This window comes from Megalops cyprinoides, chromosome 19, assembly GCF_013368585.1.
Source record: "Megalops cyprinoides isolate fMegCyp1 chromosome 19, fMegCyp1.pri, whole genome shotgun sequence".
NCBI lineage: Eukaryota > Metazoa > Chordata > Actinopteri > Elopiformes > Megalopidae > Megalops > Megalops cyprinoides.
The window spans coordinates 29939794-29963961 of record NC_050601.1 but is presented as its reverse complement, the minus strand read 5'-3'; the positions used below and the strand labels follow the sequence as shown (position 1 = coordinate 29963961).

Here is a 24168-nt window from a genome sequence, read left to right as displayed (position 1 = left end):
GCAGAATGAGGAAGTGGAAGTATAATAACACCAAAAGTAGAAATGTAGCCAGCTATCGAACTTACAAAGATATAGTCTACCTTTATAAATAAAGAGGTAAGCAGCTAGCCATATCGGACCATACAAACTCAGTAGGCAAGGCATTTATTTTTCGACATGAAAATATCTTTTTTGTTTTTAATGATATGGAGGGTTTGTGTGTTAGCGTGTTAAGTTAGAAGTAGCTGGTAGGCGATATGAGTAACGTTAGTTCTCTGTCTGGCTTCTTAACGTCCGTTGGTAGCTTGCTTGCAATGTTATTCATTGATGTGCAGCCAGCTATCTTACTACTCTAACTTCTGGGTGTAACTTAAACTAACTTGCCTTTACTCTAAAGTAAACGTACAATTTAGACTTGTTTAAACAACGATTACTACAAACTTAGCTAATTATTTCGACAAAACACTATCTGTAGCCGTAGAAAATATTATGCTAAGTTAATGAGTCTGACTTATTTGTCCTAAGTAAATGTGTTTATTATTCATGTTTTGACTCAAAGGGAGGGAGGAACAACCGTTGGCAAATGGAGGAAAGGAAGCTAAAACGTAAAAGCCCGAGGCCCTCTACAAACCAGCCAGTTCCCCCCGTCACTGCCCGAAAGATTGCCGCATCCAGCCGGAGTATGGGCTTCATTAACACGGGAACGCACTCCAGCCAGAAAACCAAGTATAAAAGGTGCGTGAGAGGAACGTGTATATTCAAAATTATTTATGAGATTATGTTTCAGTGTGCCGTATGTCTGTGTTCTGAAACACATTGGGGCAATTGCTCTGTCAGCTGTTTTAGCTGTGCTTTAGACCTGTACTACTTAAACCGGAACTATCACGATTTAACGCGCAGGCGTGTGTTAAGATAAACGTGACTGCTATGTAACAACACGCACGGGTTCAGCTGATTCGCAGTTAAACTTTCTGGAAACCGGAAGTTGGAGATCTACCCAGAACCAGAGCCCAGAGACAGTGCACAACGCGTAATCGGAGGGAAAACCACGACCCCCGTGGGGGAAAACATTCCGCGAAGTTGAAAGGGAGTGGATGGGAAATTGCGGGACACCGTATCTTGAAACAGCTTTAACATAAAATTTCAATACCAGACTATTTCAATACCCTTCTGCACGAAGAAAGGGCCAGATATATAGAGAAACTAAGTCTGATTGGACTCCCTCAGTGTCCCTTTTCTGTCCCAAAATCAGTGTGGGGAAAAATGACCCCACAGAGTGGCCAGCTGTCACTTATTTTGACTTTGAAGCTAGTCAATACTGTCATCTACATAGCTAAGGCTCGCTAACATTGTGATCAAAATGCTCAAGTCTACAGCCTACTATTAGGCTACATATTATTAGCACTACTGTTACCATTATCCTCCTTGTTCTGTATCAATCTGAATCAAAGACGAATGAACTTGTCATCTTGCTAACTTGTCATCTAAGGTCAAAATGCTCAAGTACAGCTGTACTATTATATATTATTAGCACTACTTTTACCATTACCCTTATTGTTCTGTATCAATCTGAATCACTGTCGTATGAACTTGCTGTATTGTCATGTAAGATCAAATGCTCAAGTCTAACTGTAGGCCTAATATTACATATTACTGGCACTATTTAAAATATAAATTGCATTTACACTTGAGGCATAAAGAATGAAAAATGAAAATGAAAGTGAAAGTGAAAATGATGGCTGGCGACTAATGTTAACTTTGGAAATCAACTAGCCACAGTGGCTGGTAGCTAAATGTTAATGTCAAACCCTGATTACAATGTTATTCTTCACATGCACTTTCCAGAAGGTTTTATTAAAAGTGAATAACGGGTGAGGATAAGCCATTTAGTCCCTGCAAACAGGAAGATCGACCATAGATTGAGCACTTTGGTAGCTAGCTACCGTAGCTAGATAGCTAGCTAGCGAACTAGCTAAACTAATGTATCTGGGGAATTGGAATCAATCATTAATTTAGTTCTGTTTAAACACAGAGCTAAATTAGAACCAGCAGACGCTATCCACAGGAGCACGCTATATTCACACTACATATTCACACAAAGCACAGTATATTTACAGCAAACTAAATTCATATAAAGAACACTATTGCCATTCATTCTATTTCTTGTAATGCAACAATAAATAACTTGAATGAAGCAGACCAACCTGATCATATGAATGATGTTTTGTGCTCTCATTTACATCACAGTCACACAATAACATTCAATAGTGCACCTCTAATTGGATCTGTGCAGGTTCCTGCTCCCTCCTCCTCCATCCTTTCCCTTTCTTGTTCAGAGCCCTGTTCACCTGTTTGTTTAGAGTGTAGAGTAAGTATTTAACAAATAATTTTTACTGCTGGGCTGGCTATCAAATATTATATGCCTTATAGGCTATAGTGCGAAAAAGAATTGATGAATAGTCTAGAAGAAAATGATCAAATTTACATGTTTATTTTACCCATATATAGTCGAAGTTGATGACCATTTTTTAAACACTTTAGAGAAATTTAGGGTAAACTTCTCTAAACGTTTGTGCACTGAGTCTGACTAACCTTAGAAATGGTCAAACCTGCAGTGGGACTCTAGCATTGAAACCCCAAGGTTAACAAAAAAAAAACACAAAAAAAAGTGTTCTTTAGTTAGTTCATTTAGTTCACAGCACATAGCACATAGCATGACAAAGCACCTGTCACAGATTATCATGGAGGAGGAAGAGCTATACGTTCCACCGAAGTGCTACAAATGAAATGTTTGGCAACACTTTGGATTTTTCAAGAGAGACGGATAGTGGGCGGCAGTGTAGCATAGTGGTTAAGGAGCAGGACTCGTAACCGAAAGGTTGCCAGTTCAATCCCCGCTGGGACACTGCTGCTGTACCCTTGGGCAAGGTACTTAACCCTCAGTAAATATCCAGCTGTATGAATGGATAACATTGTAAAGAACTGTAACCTATGTAAGTCGCTTTGGATAAAAGCGTCTGCCAAATGAATAAATGTAAATGTAAAATAATAAAAAAAAAAACATACAATAATATGCCATGCCTCTATAAAGTACACAGGCAGCACAACTAACCAAGGAAATAAAATCAAACTGTCTGTACCATATTGAATTGCATACCATCATATTCTTTTGCATCGCATCGTATCGCGTTGAAGCACATTGTGTTGAATCAAATTGTGTCGAATCGCACTGCATCGCAGTAGGGGCGAATCATATCGTATTGCATTAGTAGTTGCTTCATATGTAGCCTTACATGTATCAGATTGTTGGCAATGCATCGACATGTGTATCGCGTCGGCCTCAGTGATGGAGATGCACATCCCCACTATCCATGTTTTTGCAACGAGTGCTAGATATTTTACGAGTGCTAGATACTAACTGCCTGAGTGCTACTTTCAGTTGTGATGGCAACTGCTACCTGCTATTACGAATTGCACCAGCCACGTCGCTGCAGCTAAGATGACCTATTGAATATCTGTAGGCCTATGTAGGCCATATAATACCAGGGCCATCACAAGACCAGGCCAACCAGGAAACTTCCCGAACTTCCCAATGGCCAGTCCACGCCTGGGATCCCATAAGGTCCCCGTGGCTAGGGAGCCCTCCTGTCTGCTAATAGCTTTAAGCCAACTATGACGTCTTTTTGGCTCCATTTTGCATCTTCGAATCCTGTAAAAGCTTAAATCAGGATTAGTTATCTTAATTGCCATGCAACCCACCGCGCAACAGCTTTTTGGCATGGTTGTGATTTTAGTTTTAAGACAATAAAGAGAACTGTGCAATACAAATCAATGGAAAGTGCAGCAGCGTTTTCCTCCATGGTGTGGGCGTGGCCTAAATGCACTCTTTCTCTATATAGATATCCTCTGCCAGAACATAGTTAACAAGAATGCCACTTAATGACATAATTTAGGATTCTTTGAGTTGGATCCTCAATGTAATATAAATATTACAGGCTATTGTAATTGTTATTAGGCTTATATATTTCTCATACAATTGACTTCACATCCGCCAAAAATAAAGTTTATTTCCCTGCAATAAATATGTAATAAGACCCTTCCTGGATCCTGTCGTCATGAAAGTGTCTGAAAGGGAACTAAAGTTACGACTTTATTGTAACCCTCGATTTATTAGCATTTTGGTCTGGATCATGTTTGAATTATTATCATTACTCAGGGACGTGCATAGACATTTGTTTTGGATAAGAGTGGTTGTGAAATAAATGTGTTTTTGATCGCTAAATTGTTTGTTTTATTTATATATACAGTTGCAATCAAAATTATTCAACCCTTCTAACTCATAAGATGTCTTTGTGATGTGAATAAAATTTCACGACAATGTATCAACTAAGGCCTTTGTAAACAGAAATACATGTTTATTAGAGCATGTTCAAGTGATTTTAAAAACATACAGTTGAGTTTACTATTTGTTATAAGGAAAAAATGAAATTCTTCAACCCCCAAAATCAATACTTTGTGGAACATCCTTTAGCTTTTATAACTTCCAATAAACGCTTCCCATAAGTGCCCACAAGCCTCTGACACCTCTCTTTTGGAATCTTGGTCTATTCTTCCTGTGCAAATGCTTCAAGTTCACCGATATTCCTTGGTTTTTGTGATGCCACTGCTTTCTTCAAATCCCACCAAAGATTTTCAGTCGGATTTAAATCTGGGGAATGAGAAGGCCAGTCAAGGACATTCTAAGATCGTTCCCTGAATCAAGCTTTGGTTGACTTGGATGTATGACTGGGATCATTGACTTACTGGAAAGTCCAATGCACTGAGTGCATCACATTCTTCTCCAGAATGGCCTGGTATTTCAAGGAATCCATGGTGCCAGTCACACGTGAAGATCGCCAGTACCAGAAGCAGCAAAACACTCCCACAGAAGGACTGACCCACCTCCATACTTGACTGTGGGGATGGTGTTGTTGTCATAAGCTGCACCTTTCTTGCTCCAGACATACCGCTTATCCATGGGTCTAAACAATTCCAGTTTTGTCTTGTCACTCCATAAAATATTCTCCCAAAACTCCATAGACTTTCCAAATGACGTCTTGCATATTCAAGTCGATTTTTCATATGCTTACTGGTTAAGAGTGGAGTGCAGCGAGGTGTCCGGGCATGAAGGCCTTGCTTGTTCAATACCCTTCTTATTGTCTGTACTGATACTTTTGTTCCAGCTTTCAAAGGGTTATCCTGTAAGCCTTTGGCAGTGATATGAGGGGTTTTCTCAGCAGTTCTTATGATGTGCCTGATACCAGTTGATGTAACTTTACTCTTCCTTCCACGTCCAGGTAGGTTTACTGCTATTCCATGACTTTTAAACTTCCTTATGATGCTGCCAATTTTGTCTCTTGGAATATCTTGCAGATCTTTTTGTATCCATTTTCTTTTTTATGCAATGAAATAATTTCTTTTCTTAACTTTTGAGAGAGCTCCTTTATCTTTGGCATGTTTGCTAGTCAGCTTCAAATTGATGTGAAGAAGTGCATCGGTGGGATTTATATGTTTATCACAGGTGAAGCAAATTAAGTATCGTTATGGATTTCCTAAGGGCTTAAGTGTGTTTCCGCAAAATTTTGCCACTGTACAGACCAGCAAATATTTTAAAAATGGTGATATTGAATGGGGGTTGAATCTTTATGATATGGCTGAAATACAAAAATCTTAAAAATCTTGGAAATCTTAAATACGTTTTTATTTTGAATTTTAACAGAACACACAGGTGTCATACATGTTGGTTTTTTTTTTTGTTTCAAGTTCAACAAAACAACATTTATATAACATTATAATATACATATATAACATTTATATATATATATATATATATATATGCAGTCCCCTCCAGAATTATTGGCACCCCTGGTAAAGATGAGTAAAAAGGGTTATAAGAAATTAACTAGCTCAACTAATTAATTAACTGAACTAGCTTAGTCTCACACTGAAAAAGAAAGAGAAAAATCCAGCCATTTATTCAGAGAAAAAAAAAACCTCATCAAGAAATAATTATTTTGAACAAAATCACATGTGCCACAATTATTGGCACCCCTAGAAATTCTTATAAACAAAATGTAACTGAAGCATTTTTTCCATTTATATTTTACTTTTTTAAGTTGATCAGAGTGTTTTGGAACTTTCAAGCAGTAATCCATGACTTCCTGTTCCACTGGGGTATAAATATGAGGTGACACAGAGGCCAAATTCCATTAGTCATTCTTCAACATGGGAAAGATAATAGAACACATAAATCAAATAAGGGAAAAGTGTTGTTGACCTTCATAAGTCAGGGAATGGCTATAAAAAATAGCCACTTGCCTGAAAATGCCCATATCTACCATTAGGGCAATAATCAGTTCCAATCAACTGGAACTGTGACAAACTTGCCTGGACTTGCCCAAGTTTATTTTGCCACTACGCACAGTGAGGAGGATTGTAAAAGAGGCAAAAAAATCCCTAAGGATCACTGTTGGAGAGTTACAGAAAAAAGTAGCATCTTGGGGTCACCAAGCCTCGAAAACTACCATCAGACACCACCTCCATGCCAACAGATTATTTGGAAGGCATGGCAGAAAAAAGCCTTTCCTGTCATTTCACCACAAACATAAGCGCGTGGAGTTTGGAACCGTGTTTTATGGTCAGATGAAACGAAAATTGAAATTTTTGGCAACAAACACTCAAGGTGGGTTTGGCGTAAAAAGAAGGATGCCTATACCGAAAAGACCCTCATCCCCACTGTTAAGTATTGTGGAGGGTCTGTGATTTTGTGGGGCTGTTTTTCCTGCAAAGGCCCTGGGAACCTCGTTAGGGTACATGGCATCATGGACTCCATGAAATACCAGGACATTTTAAATCAAAATCTGGCTGCCTCTGCCAAGAAACTAAAAATGGGTTGTCGTTGGATCTTCCAGCAGGACAATGATCCAAAACATATGTCCAGATCAACACAAAAATGGTTTACTGAACACAAAATCAAGCTTCTGCCATGGTCATCTCAGTCCTCTGACCTAAAAAAGATGTTATAGGAGAAGACTCAGTGCTGTTTTATTGGCAAAGGGAGGTTGTACAAAGTATTAAATGCAGGGGTACCAATAATTGTGGCACATGTAGTTTTGTTAAAAAATTATTATTTCTTGATGAGGTATTTTTTTCTCTGAATGAATTTACTTCAATTAAAGGTTGGCTTTTTCTCATTGTTTCAATGTGAGACTAAGCTAATTCACCTTTTTACTCATCTTTACCAGGGGTGCCAGTAATTGTGGAGGGGATACATACATACATACATATACAGTTGTGCTCAAATGGTGCAGTATCCAACCAAGTCAGTGCATCACCTCGTGAGCTAAGAAACTCACTGATTATTTATGCACAGACACTAATTACAATTGCAATGAGTCACAGGTGTGGGAACTTCCCTTTAATAGCCATTTAAACCTGTGTGTGTCAACCTGTGTGTTTATAATGTGGCCAAACATTCAAGGATATGTGAACTTTTGATCAGGGCTGTTTGGATGATTTCAGTTATCATTATGATTTAAAAAGGAGTCAAACAACTATGTGATAATAAATGACTTCACGTGACCACTATCCTTAAATAAGAAAAAATTCTTTTGCATTATCAGTCATGTTTTCCAAATAAATGCCAATATTTAACAATTTCTTTCAGGGTATGCAGACTTTTGGGCACAAGTGTATACATAAGGGCTGTCAACGTTAACGCGTTAATGCTCGTTCACGATTAATCGTGAAACTTTAACGCGTTAATATGATTAATTTTCGTTAAAACATTATCAAGTTTGACCACAACTTCCTTCCGTAATTCCAGCGCGGATATTTACCTGGCTGAATTACTGAAAGGCATGGCAAATGCAGATGCGCTGAAAGGCAAATTTCGTTTTAACCCTTTCGCATGTAACTTTGTAAATTTGTTATGGTATGTAGCGTGCGTGTTACCTTATATGGTTTGTTATGTTTTCATTTGTGTTATTAAGTTCCTTCTAGATTTCAGTTAGCAGTTGCTATATTTTTAGGGTTAAATCGCTGTTTCCTCAGAGTTAAAATTAGCTAGACTTTCTCCATTCTAGGAGCGGTAACGTTGACAGCCCTAATATATATATAAATTTCTTGAAAATTGACGGTGCCAAAAATCCTGGTGATGAATAGAGAATATTTAAATTAAGCGTGTTTTGTCTGTCTTTGTGATTAGAAAAAAAACAGCCTACAATTTTTCAAAGGAGATGTAGAAAGTTATCTCCGCAAACCTTAATTATAGGACAATATAAAGAGATATGATTATATAGCTTTTATTTCACACAGTCAAAGTAAGTGACAACATAGGCTTACATGAGGGCAGAAATTAACAAAATATTACTATAGTTTGCCTCATTTACTCTATGGTAATATCAACATCAAATAACATGTACAATGTTCTTTCAGGCTGATAAGATTGAATTGCATTCTTTTTGCATTAAAATAACACTAGTCTCTGGGCCGGTGCTATGGAGGTGCATAGGGGTGCACCCCCAGTTGTCTCCTTATATCCTGATGTCTATATAGTATACATTAGATTTTTTATGTATAAATACCGTACAGTATACAATCTGAGACCTCAGTGAAGCACTTAACGTTTTCCACTGGTCATAAGTACTTCACCAAAGACCTGTCACCATCAATGACTACTTTGAATGGGAAAGATCAAGTCTATGGTGTCATGTACTTGTATCTCTACCAATTAGCTTGTACCTTGTCTGGCCAGCTATTGAATCTTGGTCATACAGTGCTTCTGTTATTGAAATACTCCTTATATGGTTTTTGTAAGTTACTTTGGATAAAAGCATCTGCCAAATGAATGAATGGAAATGGCAATGAATACTACTGCACATCTACTCGACACTTTAGCACCCTCTGTTTTTTGCTTGGCAGAGGCGTAAGAGAGAAGCCCAGGCCCCACGGCCAGACAGGGAAGAGCAGCCAGACTGCCCCTATCCAGCACTCATTCCTCACAGATGTGTCTGACGTCCAGGAGATGGAGAAGGGCTTGCTGAGTCTCCTGAATGACTTCCATTCTGGAAAGCTGCAGGCCTTCGGTGAGCACACGTTCCAATCTGGGTTAAGCAATGATTACATTTGTTTTGTTGTTTTAGAAATATTTGTTGTTTTAATGATACACTAGCCTCATTCAGCTTTTTCTTAGTCGTTTTTAACAGGAAATCAAGGAATCAGTTTTGTGCCCTCGTTTTCACCTTATCATTCTGAGTAGGTGATATGATTATAGTACAACTTTCATATTAGCAATTATTCACTTTCTCTGGGAAATCACTTCATTGTTCACCTCAGGATCCAACCTTGCTATTCTAAATTACAGTGGAAGTCCTGGAATGCCATTAATCTGTCCCAATAAACATTTCAACATATTTTTAAAAATCTGTCAGTCGTAGGAATTATATGATGGTTAATAACCAAATACATCTTTGTAGAATATACAGATTTTGTAAAGAATAAACTGCCTTCAGTTTAGATTACGGTTAGGAATATAAGATTGCAGATGGTAGGTGGGTTTTGTTCTCAGGTGGGTAGGTGGGTTGACTGTTCTCACCCAGTCTAGATGTAGACTAGGCTAAACACAGAAAGCAGAGCCACACGGGACTGAATGACATGTCCTCTTTAGTAAATTCCTTGTATTCTTCTGATTTTCCTGGTATAAGTCAAGTGGTACATTTATAAGTAGCTTTAAATTTGGCAGAACTCTGGCCCTCAAGAACCACTGTTGCCTATAAGAATATAAGAAACTAAAAAATAACAGAATGGGCCCATGTATACCAGATTAAGCCATCCAGTGTTCAGGGTTCAACATTAAGGCTTTTTCTCATTTACCTGGTTTCAGCAAGTGGGTCAGAAATCTTCTTATCCAAACTTAATTTATACTTGCCTGGATATGACATAGTTTAACTGTAAGATACAGCGCATAAAAATTAACTTGTCATAGGTCTGATCGCCTATATTTTGATTTATTATTCTCGTGCAGAGATCCATTGGACCCGTCCCAGGGTTGCTGTGGCTTTCTAGGGTCCATTTTCTGTAATTGTACAAACTGTGCTCATTAATGTTGTTGATTTATTTTCTTTAAAAAGCACCTAGCTGTCATTGACTTCATTCTTCATTGATATTTAGGGGGCCAAGCACCACTGGTACACTGGCACTAGGGGTGGACAGTATAAACAGTATAGAAAGTACACCGGTATGAATTTGCCCTACGGTATGGATTTTGACTATACCGTGCTGGCCGGTAGAGCCCTCACAGATCTAGGTGTAACTTCATTGAAAAGACATGATACTAAGCTTTATCTACATACACAAATCTTTGCTGACCTGACAGTGATTAATCTGTTCTGAAGAATTAAAATATTGTTGTCCGGGACACTGAGTTTGAGCTACTGTCAGACGCGCACCCATTCTGTCTCAGTCACACACACAAAGCAGTAGCCTAACCTTACAAAATGTAGCCTACATACAACGATGTGACAAAACCCCTATGTCCCACTATAATGGCCACCCATTAAAAGTCTATCTGCATGTTATTTTCTTTTAATAACAACATGTTATTCTCTTTCCATTAATCATGAATTATGCTATGCAATGTGTGTGCTATCATTTGATTATATTGTATAATGAAGACGGATAGGACGTCCTCACAGGCCAAGTGCTAGGGATGAGGGCAAATTAGTGTGCACATGTAGGTGAACACCATTTTTGGGCTCAGCTGATTGCAAACTGTCAAGATTCGTAGCTACTGGAATAAACTTTCCTTGTGGATTATTCTCGTTTGGAAGATATGGGTGCTTGCAAAAGGATTGCTTTCTTCTCATTCGTCGGAGTGGTGAGATGGTCAGGTTGGTCCTTTTTGAACCGCGGCTTCCCAATCCTTCTTCGTCACAAACTTTGACTTTGATAGCAATCTTGATTAACTTTATTCATAGTTTTGAACTATTTCTATTGCTTATTGGACGTTAAGACTCTCAGATTTTGGGGGTTTTGGGGTATGCTGTCACGTTTATGAATGTATATTTTGGTGTTAATCTAGTGTTGGCTTGATTGATTAGCCTACTTCAATACACTGTGGGGCTATATTAATTATCGTCTCCAATTGTTTTGATAGGCTATATATATATATATATATATATATATATATATATATATATATATATATATATATATATATATATATATACACATATATATTTAACTGACACCAATGTAGATTGCATGCCTACACAAATCAGCTACCTATCATGGCCTCTCTGGAATCCAATTGACGGAAATCCGTCATAGCGATGGAGAACTTTAATCCCCGAGTAGGGCTGTGACGATAACCGCATCACCGCAATACCGTGGTCATGAGACGCCTACCGCGGGGTTGAGCTCATTACCGCATCGCCGCAATTATTTATTTATTTTAGGGGTGTCAACGTTAACGCATTAACGCTCGTTCGCGATTAATCTGGAAACTTTAACGCGTTAATGTTTGAATGCAAATTAATCATATTATCAAGTTTGACCGCAACTTCCTTCCGTAATTCCAGCATGGATATTTACCTGGCTGAATTACTGAAAGGCGTGGCAAACGCAGATGTGCTGAACGGCAAATTTCGTTTTAACCCTTTCACATGCAACTTATTTGTTACGGTATGTAGGGCGCGTGTTACCTTATATGGTTCATTATGTTTTCATTTACGTTATTAGGTTTCTTATAGATTTCACTTAGTATTTGCTATATTTTTAGAGTTAAATTGCTGTTTCCTCAGAGCTAAAATTAGCTAGAATTTCTCCAATATAGTGTTCTAGTCACACCAGTTTAATCACACCGGTGTGACCGTAAGGTCTGGAGGGTAGGGGGTAAACCGCTGAATCGCGGTAATTTGTTACTTTATTACCGCGGGAAGGAAAAATCATTACCATCACAGCCCTATCCCCGAGTCAGTTTTTATTTTAATTTTGTGTAGCTTGATTTTATTTATTTTGTGAAAAAGTGTTTTTCAGAGATGGAAGTTACTTGAGAAAAGGTTTTGTATTTTTTTCTATTCATTAATGCAGTTCTGCACAATAAATGTTCTTAAAATACCTCTGTACTAGGACTGGGCGGTATAGCTGTACCAGTATATCGTGTAGCTATTTTTAGCACAGTAACAGCTATCCCTGGTATGCGGCATTAGGTTTCTTCCCGTATTGTTTTCGCTTTAGTCATACCTGATGCAGGAGCACACCTCCAAAGTTCAATGAAATGCTTCGGGGATAGAAAAATGTCACTCGTATCTACAGTTGTGCTCAAAAGTTTGCATTCCTTGGGAGAATTTGCAAGATGTGTACCATTTTTTTAAAGAAAACATGAGTGAGAAGGCAAAACACATGTATTTTATTTCTTGTAGGACTCAAGTTCATATGTAAGGCATAACAGAATGGCACAACCATCAAACAAAACATGACAATAAAGAAAATGAGGAAATAATCCCTGTTCAAAAGTTTGCATACCTTTAGTTCTTAATACCGTGTATTGCCCCCTTTAGCATCAATGATGGCATGCAGTCTTTTGTAATAATTGTGCGTGAGGTCCTTAATTCTCTCAGGTGGTATAGCTGCCCATTCTTCTTGGCGAAATGCCTCCAGTTCCTGTAAATTTTTAGGCTGTCTTGCATGAATTGCACGTTTGAGATCTCCCCAAAGTGGCTCAATGATGTTGAGGTCAGGAGACTGTGATGGCCACTCCAGAACCTTCACCTTTTTCTGCTGTAGCCATTGGAGTGTCAACTTGGCCTTGTGCTTTGGATCATTGTCATGTTGGAACATCCAAGAGCGTCCCATGCGCAGCTTCCGTGCTGTAGAATGCAAATTGTCTGCCAGTATTTTCTGATAACATGCTGCATTCATCTTGCCATCAATTTTGACTAACTTCCCTGTGCCACTGGAGCTCACACAGCCCCAAAACATAAGAGATCCACCACCATGCTTTACAGTGGGAATGGTATACTTTTCACCGTAGGCCTTGTTGACTCCTCTCCAAACATAGCGTTTTTGGTTGTGACTATAAAGTTCAATTTTGGTCTCATCACTCCAAATGACTGTGCTCCAGAAGCTGTGAGGCTTGTCTAGGTGTTTTCTGGCGTACTGTAAGCGGGCCTTTTAGTGGCATGGGCGCAGTAACGGCTTTCTTCTGGCAACTCGACCATGCAGGTCATTTGTGTTCAAGTACCTCCTTATTGTGCTCCTTGAAACAACAACAGAGCAGCCTGTATTTCTCTCGACGTGGGTTTTTCTTTGCATCCCGAACAATTCTTCTGGCAGTTGTGGGTGAAATCTTTCTTGGTCTACCTGACCGTGGCTTAGTATCAACAGAACCTCTTATTTTCCACCTCTTTATCAGGGTTTGAACAGTACTGACTGGCATTTTCAAGTGTTTAGATATCTTTTTATATCCTTTTCCTGCTTTATAAAGTTCAACTACCTTAGTACGCAGGTCCATTGGCAGTTCTTTTGTCTTCCCCATGGTGCAGTATCCAGCCAAGTCAGTGCATCACCTCGTGAGCTAAGAAACTCACTGATTATTTATGCACAGACACTAATTACAATTGCAATGAATCACAGGTGTGGGAACTTCCCTTTAATAGCCATTTAAACCTGTGTGTGTCAACCTGTGTGTTTATAATGTGGCCAAACATTCAAGGATATGTGAACTTTTGATCAGGGCTGTTTGGATGATTTCAGTTATCATTATGATTTAAAAAGGAGTCAAGCAACTATGTGATAATAAATGACTTCACGTGACCACTATCCTTAAATAAGAAAAAATTCTTTTGCATTATCAGTCATGTTTTCCAAATAAATGCCAGTGTTTAACAATTTCTTTCAAGGTATGTATATGTTGGTTAACTTACCTATTAGCTTTGAAAACACATAGCATATGTTTTCACTCTATCTTCGTAGCCATGTGTTTCTATATACCACATGGAAGCAGCATAGTGCTGTTGATATCAACATTGAATAGATACGAGCAGTGGCGGTGGGTGAGCTGGAAATGGGAAGCCCGAACACTACTTTTAAATCTATCATTACTTTCAACCTGTTCCCCTTTATCCTCATTGATTAACAATAAAACAAATAATTCACAGAATAGTTGACACCAATTAGAATAAATGATTATGCTGGTGAAACACCGCAGATTGTCTGAAATTTGTGTGCTATTGCAAAAGATACAGCATGAGATTGTTTAATCAACAAGGATGGCAGTTTGAATAATTAAGTGGCAAGTAATCCCAAAGCTTTCTCTTAAATGTTTCACATTATAGTTTTCTTGTGTTACAAAATTCAAATTACAAAATGGAGCTAAATTTAGTTAAATCGATTTAAATTACTGAGAATAAACTTTTAGGTTAGGTTAGGTTGAGTGCAATGAACAATAACGTTTAGAACACAGACCTCACAAAAGCTGTGATGTGTCATGAGCAATTAACGTAATTTAAATTGATAAATGCCATCCTTGTTAATTAATCTCATGTTGTAGCTTTTTCATACACATAAACTTCAGACAGTCTGCAGTGTTTTGCGCGCATTATCATTTATTCTAATTATGCAATTGGTGTCGTTTATTCTGTGAATTATTTGTTTTATTGTTAATCAAGGAGGATAAAGGGGAACAGGTTGAAAGTAATGATAGATTTAAAGGTACTGTTCGGGCTTCCCCCGTTTCCAGTTCACCTGCCGTCACGGGATACGAGTGGCGTTTTTTTCCCCCGTAAGCATTTCACATGGCCTTGGATAGTGCTGACCGATAAATTGCATTTTCATCGTCATTGCAGTATGAACATGCGCGATCAACACATTGCAAAAAACTGCCTGAAACACGATGAATAAGAAAAATCATTTTTATTTACATGGGCCATGCATTCACACTCAGCATGCGAACATTTGACCTATCACAGGGCTGCCCAATTTCGCTCCCTTTGTTTTGGCCCGCCATGAGCTATGTGCTCCCGCCGCCACCTTCTTCCGGTTAAGATGAGGCACCCCTTAAAATATTCCACCAATGAGCGGAAAGGGGCAGGAGCGTAGTGAGCACTGGTTGAATATCAAATAAAATGCACTAAAGAAGCGCATCTGCACCAAAGAAGCAGCCAGGGTGAGCGGATTCTTTTGTATTTCCGACCAATAATCTGTTGTTGGTGTTATTAGTTAGCCAATGTTACTAAAAAACGAAATTGAAATGAGAAGCTAATTTTAGTTTTGATATTGTGGCTTATTAGCTACCATACGAGGGCATTTTGTGATGATGTGTAACTGAAACGTTGCTCAATGTAAACTTAAGATCCAATATTGATTTGTTGTTCAGTGTTGTCACTATGATTTTTAACTTTATATTTTTGTTCATTTTTCAAGTTGAAGTCAAATTTCCACTCTTGATTACAAAGGTGGACAATACAGCTGTTTTCAACTTAATTTTCTAAAGCACCTTGAGTTGCATGCATTTTCTGTCAGAAAGGAGTCTTTCCTTTTAAATATGTTTATGCTCCCAAAAAGAAGCATATGGATGACAAACATCATGTAAATTAATAAAATTACTGTTAAGTAGATTAAAGAGTAATGTTATAATAATTTTATTTTGAAATTTTATTTTAGATTTAGAATGCTAATTTTCTATAAAATATAACACATTTTAATGTAATGTAATTTCACATAACACCAACATTTATTTTTGGCCTGCGGCCCTCCATCCAGATTCATTTTTGGACCTTCATAGTAAAGAATTTGGGCACCTCTGGTTTAGAAGAAAATATTTTAACCCATTAAGACCGGATGCACTGTATAAGTCGTTCTCCCTTTAAGACCGGCTGCGACATCGGAGTCTTTCTACCTTTAAAGCCGGATGCGACGTGTACGAGTTTCATAAGATGTCATCGTTTTCAAGACACGTAGCCGAAGAAATGTATAGTGATTCACTGACATACACATGGAGACTGCTAAATGCATTATGGGAAATGTTTGTTTTGGTTTTTTAGCGCTATTAGCTTCTGGAAAAGTTTTTGAAGTGTCGCGCAGCAAAATGGCTGATGATCTGAGCAAGGGGAGTGATATTGAAGCTGATTACAGCATTAATTTGGATAAGTACGACAAAGACACTGATGATTTAAACTCAAACGGAGTGCCTGCTGACCCACTTGACAAGGCTCAGTGGATGTTTTATGACGAGTTTATGATGAGCTGTACACATTGAGTGACATTTTCAGTGACATTATTATGCTGACACAAACTAACTGTGTACACTGAACAAACTGTAATGTGGTTTAGTTAAAGTTAATGCACTACCACTTCATTTTTTGGAAAATATGTTTGGGAAAAAAAACACAATTGTTAACTTTTTCCTATTCAGTTCAATGTTTTTTTGTTTATTGATTTTTTAAAAAAATATTGGGGAACATTAGGGCAAAGGAAGTACTTGACAATGAAAGCCACAGGTCTAAGCTTTCAGATGCTTTTTATTTCATGTCTCTACCTGCTTCAGAGGCTGAGAAGTAAAGATTTTAGTAAACGTTGACAATTCTGTCCATTTTTTCAGAAAACCCTCAGGTTTTAGGAGGTGGTTTTCAGAAAAGGCTTAGGTTTTAGAAAGCTTTTTTAATAGGTGGCCTAGATCTTAATGGGTTAAACGGAGCAGGGGAAGTTAAACTTTAATTTCTTATAGTTATAATGTCTTATTTAAATTAATGTTCTGTTTAATTGGTTTGGTATTCATGTGCAATTTGTTCAATAAAAGCATGTTCGAAATTTATTTCATTTCTTTATTCAATGGGCATAGGCTATTCAATGTTTGGGGTCTATGTACTTAGCAGTGTACCTGTTAAAGCAGAAAGACATAGGAACTGTATAGCTGATACATACAATGCATACTTCAATATTTTTTTATTTATCGCAAGTCATATCGTCATTGCAGTATTGAACAATGTTATTGCACATCGCAGATTTTCTTCATATTGTGCAGGAAGGAAACCTAATGCCGCATACCGGGGATATTTGTTATTGCCCTAAAAATAGCTATTCGATATACTGGTGCGGCTATATCGCCCAGCCCTACTCTGTACTATGTGAAACATGTCCTAGTAATACAGTTAAGAGTACAGTAATAGCTGCCATGCAGTTGCCATACCAGTGCTTTACCCCTTCAGAAGCATTTATATTGAAATTTTAAGAAAAACAAATATACTGTGATATATACCATTACCGTCTGTGCTTCAAATTATACCGTGATATAAATTTTAGGCCATACTGCCCAGCCCTTACTGGCACCCTATTGTTTTTGCTTTTGTTGCAATGAATCCAAGCTCATCAGTATCCTGAAGGCGTCCCCTGAGAAGTCATTGGTCAGTATGGTGCAGCAGCAATGAAATGGCTGTCCTTAAGTTAACAGGAACAGTGTGACTGCCTGTCATCAGATCACTTCTCCTGAGCTATGAAAAGGGTATCTGAGCACTCTTTGTCTGCTATCAATCAATGATTTCACTCTGGAAAGCCCACATTTCTGTTTATTCTACTATAAACATGCATCTGCTGTCTGTAGAGTGCATTGAATATTAGAAGGCCTGTTTTAAGGCCTGATTTTTATTTGTGGCCTGTTCAGTTTATTTTTAGAATTGTTTATGGTTTTTTTTTCTTCAATGAAAACAGTGATTTTAAGTGTTATTTTAGGCATATAACATGGGTAACTGCAGTAACTCTGGAATAAGTGTAATTGCAAGTTGAATTACATTACAGTAAATATAAGTGTGTGCTTTTTCAAATTGTATTTATTATTCCATATTAGTGTTAAGTATCTGAATGTATTTTAAACACATTCCTTAAATCCACACATCTGTTTAGCACTTTTAGATTACATTACAATCATTTAGCAGATGCTTATCCAGAGAGACTTTCAGCAAAAAAGAACAGAAGTAGGCCCATTCAGGTTGAATGAGCAACAATGTCAGACCAGGCTAACAACACTTACAGACCACTGAGTGTGAGCATAACACTATTCAAACCCTACCACGAGGGAACTTGTGCAACCTGATTAGACAGCCTAGAAACGAAGGGAAGCTGAGTACATGCACTACATGCGGTCACCAGATCACAGAATCCAAAACACTCTGTGATACAACACGTAAAATAAACAGCAAGTAATACAAGTAGCAGTTGTCGGGGTGGGGATTGAGGTGAAACCGAGATGTGGTTCTGAAGAGGTGGATCTTAAGTTTGCGTCGGAAGATGGCCAGTCATTCTGCTGTCCTGATGCCCATGGGAAGTCCATTCCACCACAGGGTCCAGTACAGAGAGGCATCCTGTCTGCGAGGAGTGACGCTGTTTGGATGGGACAGTCAGTTGCCCAGTTATTGCAGAACTTAGTGATTTGGGCGGGGTATATGGTTTGAAGACCAGAAACAAGGTTTTAGAACATAAGAACATATGATGACGAGAACAGGCCATTCGGCCCAACTAAGCTCGCCATTTCTTAATTAAAGAGTATCCAAAACTGCATCAAGTCTAGACCTGAACACAGCAAGGGTCTCTGCCTCAACTACATGACCTGGCAACCTATTCCATGTATTGATAACTCTTTCTGTAAAATAATATTTCCTTATATCAGTGCGGAACTTACTCTTAACTAGTTTCCATTTATGTCCTCTTGTTTTACAGACTGAACTCACCCTAAAGAATCTATTATAGTCAACCTTATTGATTCCTTTTATAAATTTAAATACCTCAATTAAATCACCCCTAAGCCTCCTCTCGCTTAGTCTAAATAGGTTAAGTAACTTGAGTCTTTCCTCGTAGCTTTTATATTTCATGCCAGGAACTAATTTAGTTGCCCTTCTTTGAACTTTTTTTGGGCTTCGATATCTTTTTTATAGTGCGATGGCCAGAACTGCACACAGTATTCCAGGTGCGGTCTGACTAAGGCATTGTATAATTTCAATATAACCTCTTTAGATTTATACTCAATACTTTTGGCTATATATCCCAGCATCCTGTTGGCCTTTTTTACTGCTACAGCACACTGCCTAGATCCTGTTAAGCTTGGGTCAACCATTACTCCCAAGTCCTTTTCAAATTGAGCACATTCTAGTTTTTTTCCACCCATGAAGTAGTCTTGTCTAAGGTTCTTATTTCCCACATGCAAGACTTTACATTTATCTAAACTGAATGTCATCTGCCAGGTATCTGCCCACTTTTGGATGCTGTTTAGGTCTTCCTGTATTACCTTAGTTGATTCTATACTGTTGGCTAGACCCCCTAGTTTTGTGTCATTGCAAATTTTACAATTTTACTACTAACCTCTGCATCAAGATCATTTATGTATATAAGAAATAGCAAAGGCCCCAACACCGATTCCTGCGGGACTCCACTTCGTACAGGACCCTGCTCTCATACAATTCCTCCCACAGTTACAGTCTGCTTTCTATTAGACAACCAACTTCGAACCCACTCAGTGATAGCTCCTGTAATTCCCGCAGATGTCATTTTCAATATGAGCCTCTCGTGCGGAACTTTGTCAAATGACTTTTGAAAGTCCAAATAGATAATATCATAAGTTTGGTTTGAGTCCAGAAATGCTGTAGCTTCCTCAAAGAAGTCCAGGAGGTTTGTTAAGCACAACCTCCCTCTGCGAAAACCGTGTTGGCTATCATTTAGAACACCATTTCATTCCAGGAATAATTCCAAATTATCCCTAATGATGGATTCCAGTATTTTGCATGCGATACAGGTTAAGATGACAGGCCTATAATTTCCTGGTTCAGTCTGGTCTCCTTACTTGTAGATAGGTACTACACTGCCATGTTTCCAGTCATCTGGTATTTCTCCAGTTTTAAGGGATTGCTTAAAAATAACTGTCAGAGGCTTGTAAACCACCTCTGCTAGTTCTCTGAGAACTCTTGGATATATTCCATCAGGGCCTGCTGCCTTATTTGTTTTAAGTTTTTGAAGTTTATCTAGTACTTCTGCATCATTTAAATCAATTTCTTCTATAACTCTCTGAGGACTGACTGCACCTGAAGGCATATGTGAAAACACTTCACTAGTGAAACTCTCCACAAAGTAACTGTTTAGTGTATCAGCAATAGCTTTGTTATCATAAACCATAACCCCATCCTTATTTTTTATACCTCTTATTTCATCCTTAACTGTCCTTTTTTGACTGTAATATTGAAAAAAACGTTTAGAGTTGCTCTTTGCATCTAGTCTTTCAAAACACCTTTTAGCTTCCCTTATTTTTTCTTAACTTGAGCTCGCATATTACTGTATTCAATCTTATTACTATTACTATTATTATCTGAGGTTTGTGGTACTATCTGTGGTTTGTAGCCACATGTTAAACCTCTATATAAAGGCTTGCCTCCCTTTGCTTGCACGTGGTACTGGTAGAATTCCAGAGAAGAAGTCACAGGGCTGCCAATTCCTCCTCCACAACATCAAGAGGATTCGTCCGTTCCTGACGACATACGCCACGCAGCTCCTTGTCCAGGCCACAGTGCTCCCTCGCCTGAACTACTGCAACGCTCTCCTCGCAGGCCTCCCAGCCTGCACCAACCAGCCTCTGCAGCTCATCCAGAACGCAGCTGCCCGACTAATCTTCAACCTCTCTGGGAGGTTGACCTTCCTGTCGCTGTCAGAATCAGATTCAAGACGCTGACCCTCACCTTCTCTGCAATCAACAGGACAGCCCCTACCTCCAAGACCTCATCCAACCGTACACACCTGCCTGGCCCCTGCGCTCAGCAGCAACTGGATTTCTTGCTCTTTGTACAGACAAAGTGGCAGGTTCTTGCTCTGCTAGGCAACGGCGTTTCTCCTACATCGCTCCCCAGTGGTGGAACGAACTCCCTGTCCCGCTACGGATAGCTCCATTGCTCCAGTCCTGCAGACGTGGTCTGAAGACACATCTCTTCAGACTCTACCTGGACTGACCTATCACACAGTAACCCCCCCCACACAGCATTCATTGCGCTGTTTGAAGTTGGATCTTATTCTTTGCACTATACCCTGTAGCTGTATAAATTAGATAGTACTGTGTCCTCAAACAGACCTTGCTCTCAGATGAGAACTACTGTCTCATTGTGGAACTGTACACATCCTGTCCCCGTACTGTCGCTATACTTACTGCATGCACTTTTGTATGTCGCTTTGGATAAAAGCGTCTGCTAAATAAATGAATGTAAATGTAAGTGGGGTTAGGAGGGGTGGGACTTGATTCCTTTTAGGGAGAGTGTAGACAAGTCGTGCAGCTGCATTCTGGATTAGCTGCAAGGGTTTGATGGCACAGGCAAGAGTACAAGCAAAGAGGGAGTTACAGTAGGCCAGGCATGAGAGGACCACAGCCTGAACTGCTTAAGCAAAACACTTAAACATTTGACAGTACTTACATTATTTTAAAATACGGATCTGACCCAGGTCAGCCAAGACACTTGGCATAATTCTTCCTCTGTGCTGTAGGTAATGAGTGTTCCATTGATCAAATGGAGCATGTGCGAGAAATGCAGGAGAAGCTGGCCAGACTGCATTTTGATCTCTATGGAGAAGTGGACGAGATGCCAGAGGAGCAACGCAAGGGTGCCAGTGACACCAACATGGACAAACTGCTGCTTAATGTGAGTTCCCTGAGTCTGAGGGGCATATTGTAATCTCACGTTCTATTAAATATAGAAACAGTGTGTCTCCAACACCGCTCTCCTCTCAGGTGAGAAGAGGAGCACCTGCCATCCCTATATGTAATCGTCTTGTCTTCTTCATTTTTCAGCTGGAAGAATTGAGTTCATCCATGTATCCTTTCACTGTGGGGTAGAATCTGGGGTATATCGCACACACCTGATGATCCTGATCAACTTGGGAACGGGAAGCAGTAAATGTCCACTATAAGGTGCTTCCTCAGATGTAAGAGCATATCAAAGATAAAGTTACTCCCTGGGACTGACAGTATGTTCAGGAAGGAACTATTGGAAAGCAGGGTGATGTTCTCACTAATTACTTACAGACTGAACTCACTACATAGATATGTACCTGCTGCAGATATCAAGGGTCTGTTACTTTCAGGGCATTTTGCTTCTTACTAGTTGATTTATATTTCAGTCTGTCCTGTTAACTCTGTCTTGGCTTAACTGGCTTGTTCCCATTGTTGCAATGCATTGTTGCTTTCCCAATTGATCCTTAACACATGTTTTCCCTAGTCAAAAGCTCAACCTTGCTGACAGCCAAGAGGCACCAAGGACATCTAGCCTCTGATTAGATGTGGCTCTGATCGGCCTCTGAATGGATGTAGCTGGACCTGCCTTATGAATGGTGCACATCAACAGCATAACAGAGTGCTTAAACTTACATGGTGTCAATCCTAGAAGTCAAGATAATGGTTTATGGAATGAGTATCAGAATGAGTATATTTGTTGAACAGTGTTTTTATAGACTATGAGTTGCAGTGATTCTGCAGTCATTTTCACTGTTCATTTCTGCCTTCAAGGCTCTCGTCTCAATGAGCATTTTACCCAGAAATACAACTACTGAGTTGAGTAAGAGTTTTAACCAAATATATGAATATTCTAGATCAATCCTAGCCTGTAGGAATCTCTGTGTCTGCCTAGAGAAGTAATTGCTTAATTGCACATTTACAGGTGGTAACTGTAATTAATTGTAGTTAACATGTGACAGAAACATCAATTCTCCCGAAGGGCTGGCTTGTACTGCTCTGTAAATGATCATTTGAGAGTTAATATAGTGTTGACCACTTGCCTTACTGTAACGTGTACCAAACTGTATACCTTAAACTATGAAGGTATATGGCTATCACTGAGGCTGCTTTGTAACCTTTGTAACCTTTTTGTTATTTGTAATTGTCTTTCTAATTGTATTATAGTATAGGTACATTATATTGATTTTGTGTGTGTGTGTATATATACACTCACTGAGCACTTTATTAGGAACTCTATACTAATACAGAGTAGGGCCTCCCTTTGCTCTCAAAACAGCCATAATTCTTCATGACATGGATTCCACAAGATGTTGAGATTCTGGTCCATGTTGACGCAATTTCTGCAGATTTGTCAGCTGCACATTCATGCTGCGAATCTCCCGTTCTACCACATCCCAAAGGTGTTCTGTTGGATTCAGATCCGATGACTGGGAAGGCCACTGAAGAACTCATTGTCATGTTCATGAAACCAGTTTGAAACGACTTTTGCGTTGTGACATGGTGCATTATCATGCTGGAAGTAGCCATTAGAAGATGGGTAAATTGTGGCCATCAAGGGATGCACATGGTCAGCAACAATACTCAAGTAGGCTGTGGCATTCAAGCGATGATTGATTGGTATTAATGGGTCCAAAGTGTGCCAAGAAAACATTCCCCACACCATTACACCACCGCCACCAGCTTGGATTGTTGACACAAGGCAGATTGGGTCCATGGATTCATGCTGCTGGTGCCAAATTCTGACCCTACCATCTGTGTGCATTCTGAGATGCTTTTCTACTCACCACAATTGTGCACAGTGGTTATCTGAGTTATTGTAGCCTTTCTGTCAGCTCGAGTTAGTCTGGCCATTCTCCGTTGATCTCTCTCATCAGCAAGGCGTTTCCATCCGCAGAACTGCCGCTCACTGTATGTTTTTTTCTTTTTGGCACCATTCTGAGTAAACTGTAAAGACTGTTGTGCGTGAAAATCCCAGGAGATCAGCATCTACAGAAATACTCAAACCAGTCCGTCTGGCACCAATAATCATGCCACGGTCGAAATCACTGAGATCACACCTTTTCCCCATTCTGATGGTTGATGCGAACATTAACTGAAGCTCCTGACCCGTATCTGCATGATTTTATGCATTGCACTGCTGCCACATGATTGGCTGATTAGATAATTGCATGAATAAGTAGGTGTACAGGTGTTCCTAATAAAAGTGCTCAGTGAGTGTATGCGTATATATTTACACACACACACAGTGCCTTGAAAAGGTATGAAGCCCCTTATTGTCTCAGATTCCAAATTTAAAATTCAAAAAGTATTGAAAAATTTAGAAAAAAAAACTAAAAATGGAGCACTATATTGTAATACATACATTGTATTATTTCGCTTGGCCGTAGATACTTGCT

The 24168-nt window shown here is 39.0% G+C and overlaps 1 protein-coding gene across 2 annotated transcripts; it reads left to right on the top strand.

The window, feature by feature from the left end:
* LOC118794352 (coiled-coil domain-containing protein 28A-like) lies at nt 1–23087 on the top strand. Of its 2 annotated transcripts, XM_036552587.1 has the most exons (6): nt 1–96; nt 539–714; nt 8941–9104; nt 21526–21680; nt 21830–21852; nt 22257–23087. In XM_036552587.1, the coding sequence occupies exons 2-6, from the start codon at nt 563–565 to the stop codon at nt 22309–22311; spliced, it is 549 nt and encodes a 182-aa protein (XP_036408480.1). In that variant the 5' UTR covers nt 1–96; nt 539–562; the 3' UTR covers nt 22312–23087. The 2 variants fall into 2 exon arrangements, with proteins under 2 accessions (XP_036408480.1, XP_036408481.1); XM_036552588.1 differs by lacking the exons at nt 21526–21680; nt 21830–21852; nt 22257–23087 and adding an exon at nt 20751–21016.
* The last annotated feature ends 1081 nt before the right edge of the window (nt 23088–24168 follow it).

What these genes read in the sequence shown, in the direction of transcription:
- LOC118794352 (XM_036552587.1), top strand. Translation starts at nt 563, where the DNA reads ATGGAGGAAAGGAAGCTAAAACGTAAAAGCCCGAGGCCCTCTACAAAC. An exon ending in TGGAAAGCTGCAGGCCTTCG is followed by an intron (nt 9,105 to 21,525) that starts GTGAGCACACGT and finishes TCTGTGCTGTAG; the next exon opens with GTAATGAGTGTTCCATTGAT. An exon ending in TGGACAAACTGCTGCTTAAT is followed by an intron (nt 21,681 to 21,829) that starts GTGAGTTCCCTG and finishes TTCATTTTTCAG; the next exon opens with CTGGAAGAATTGAGTTCATC.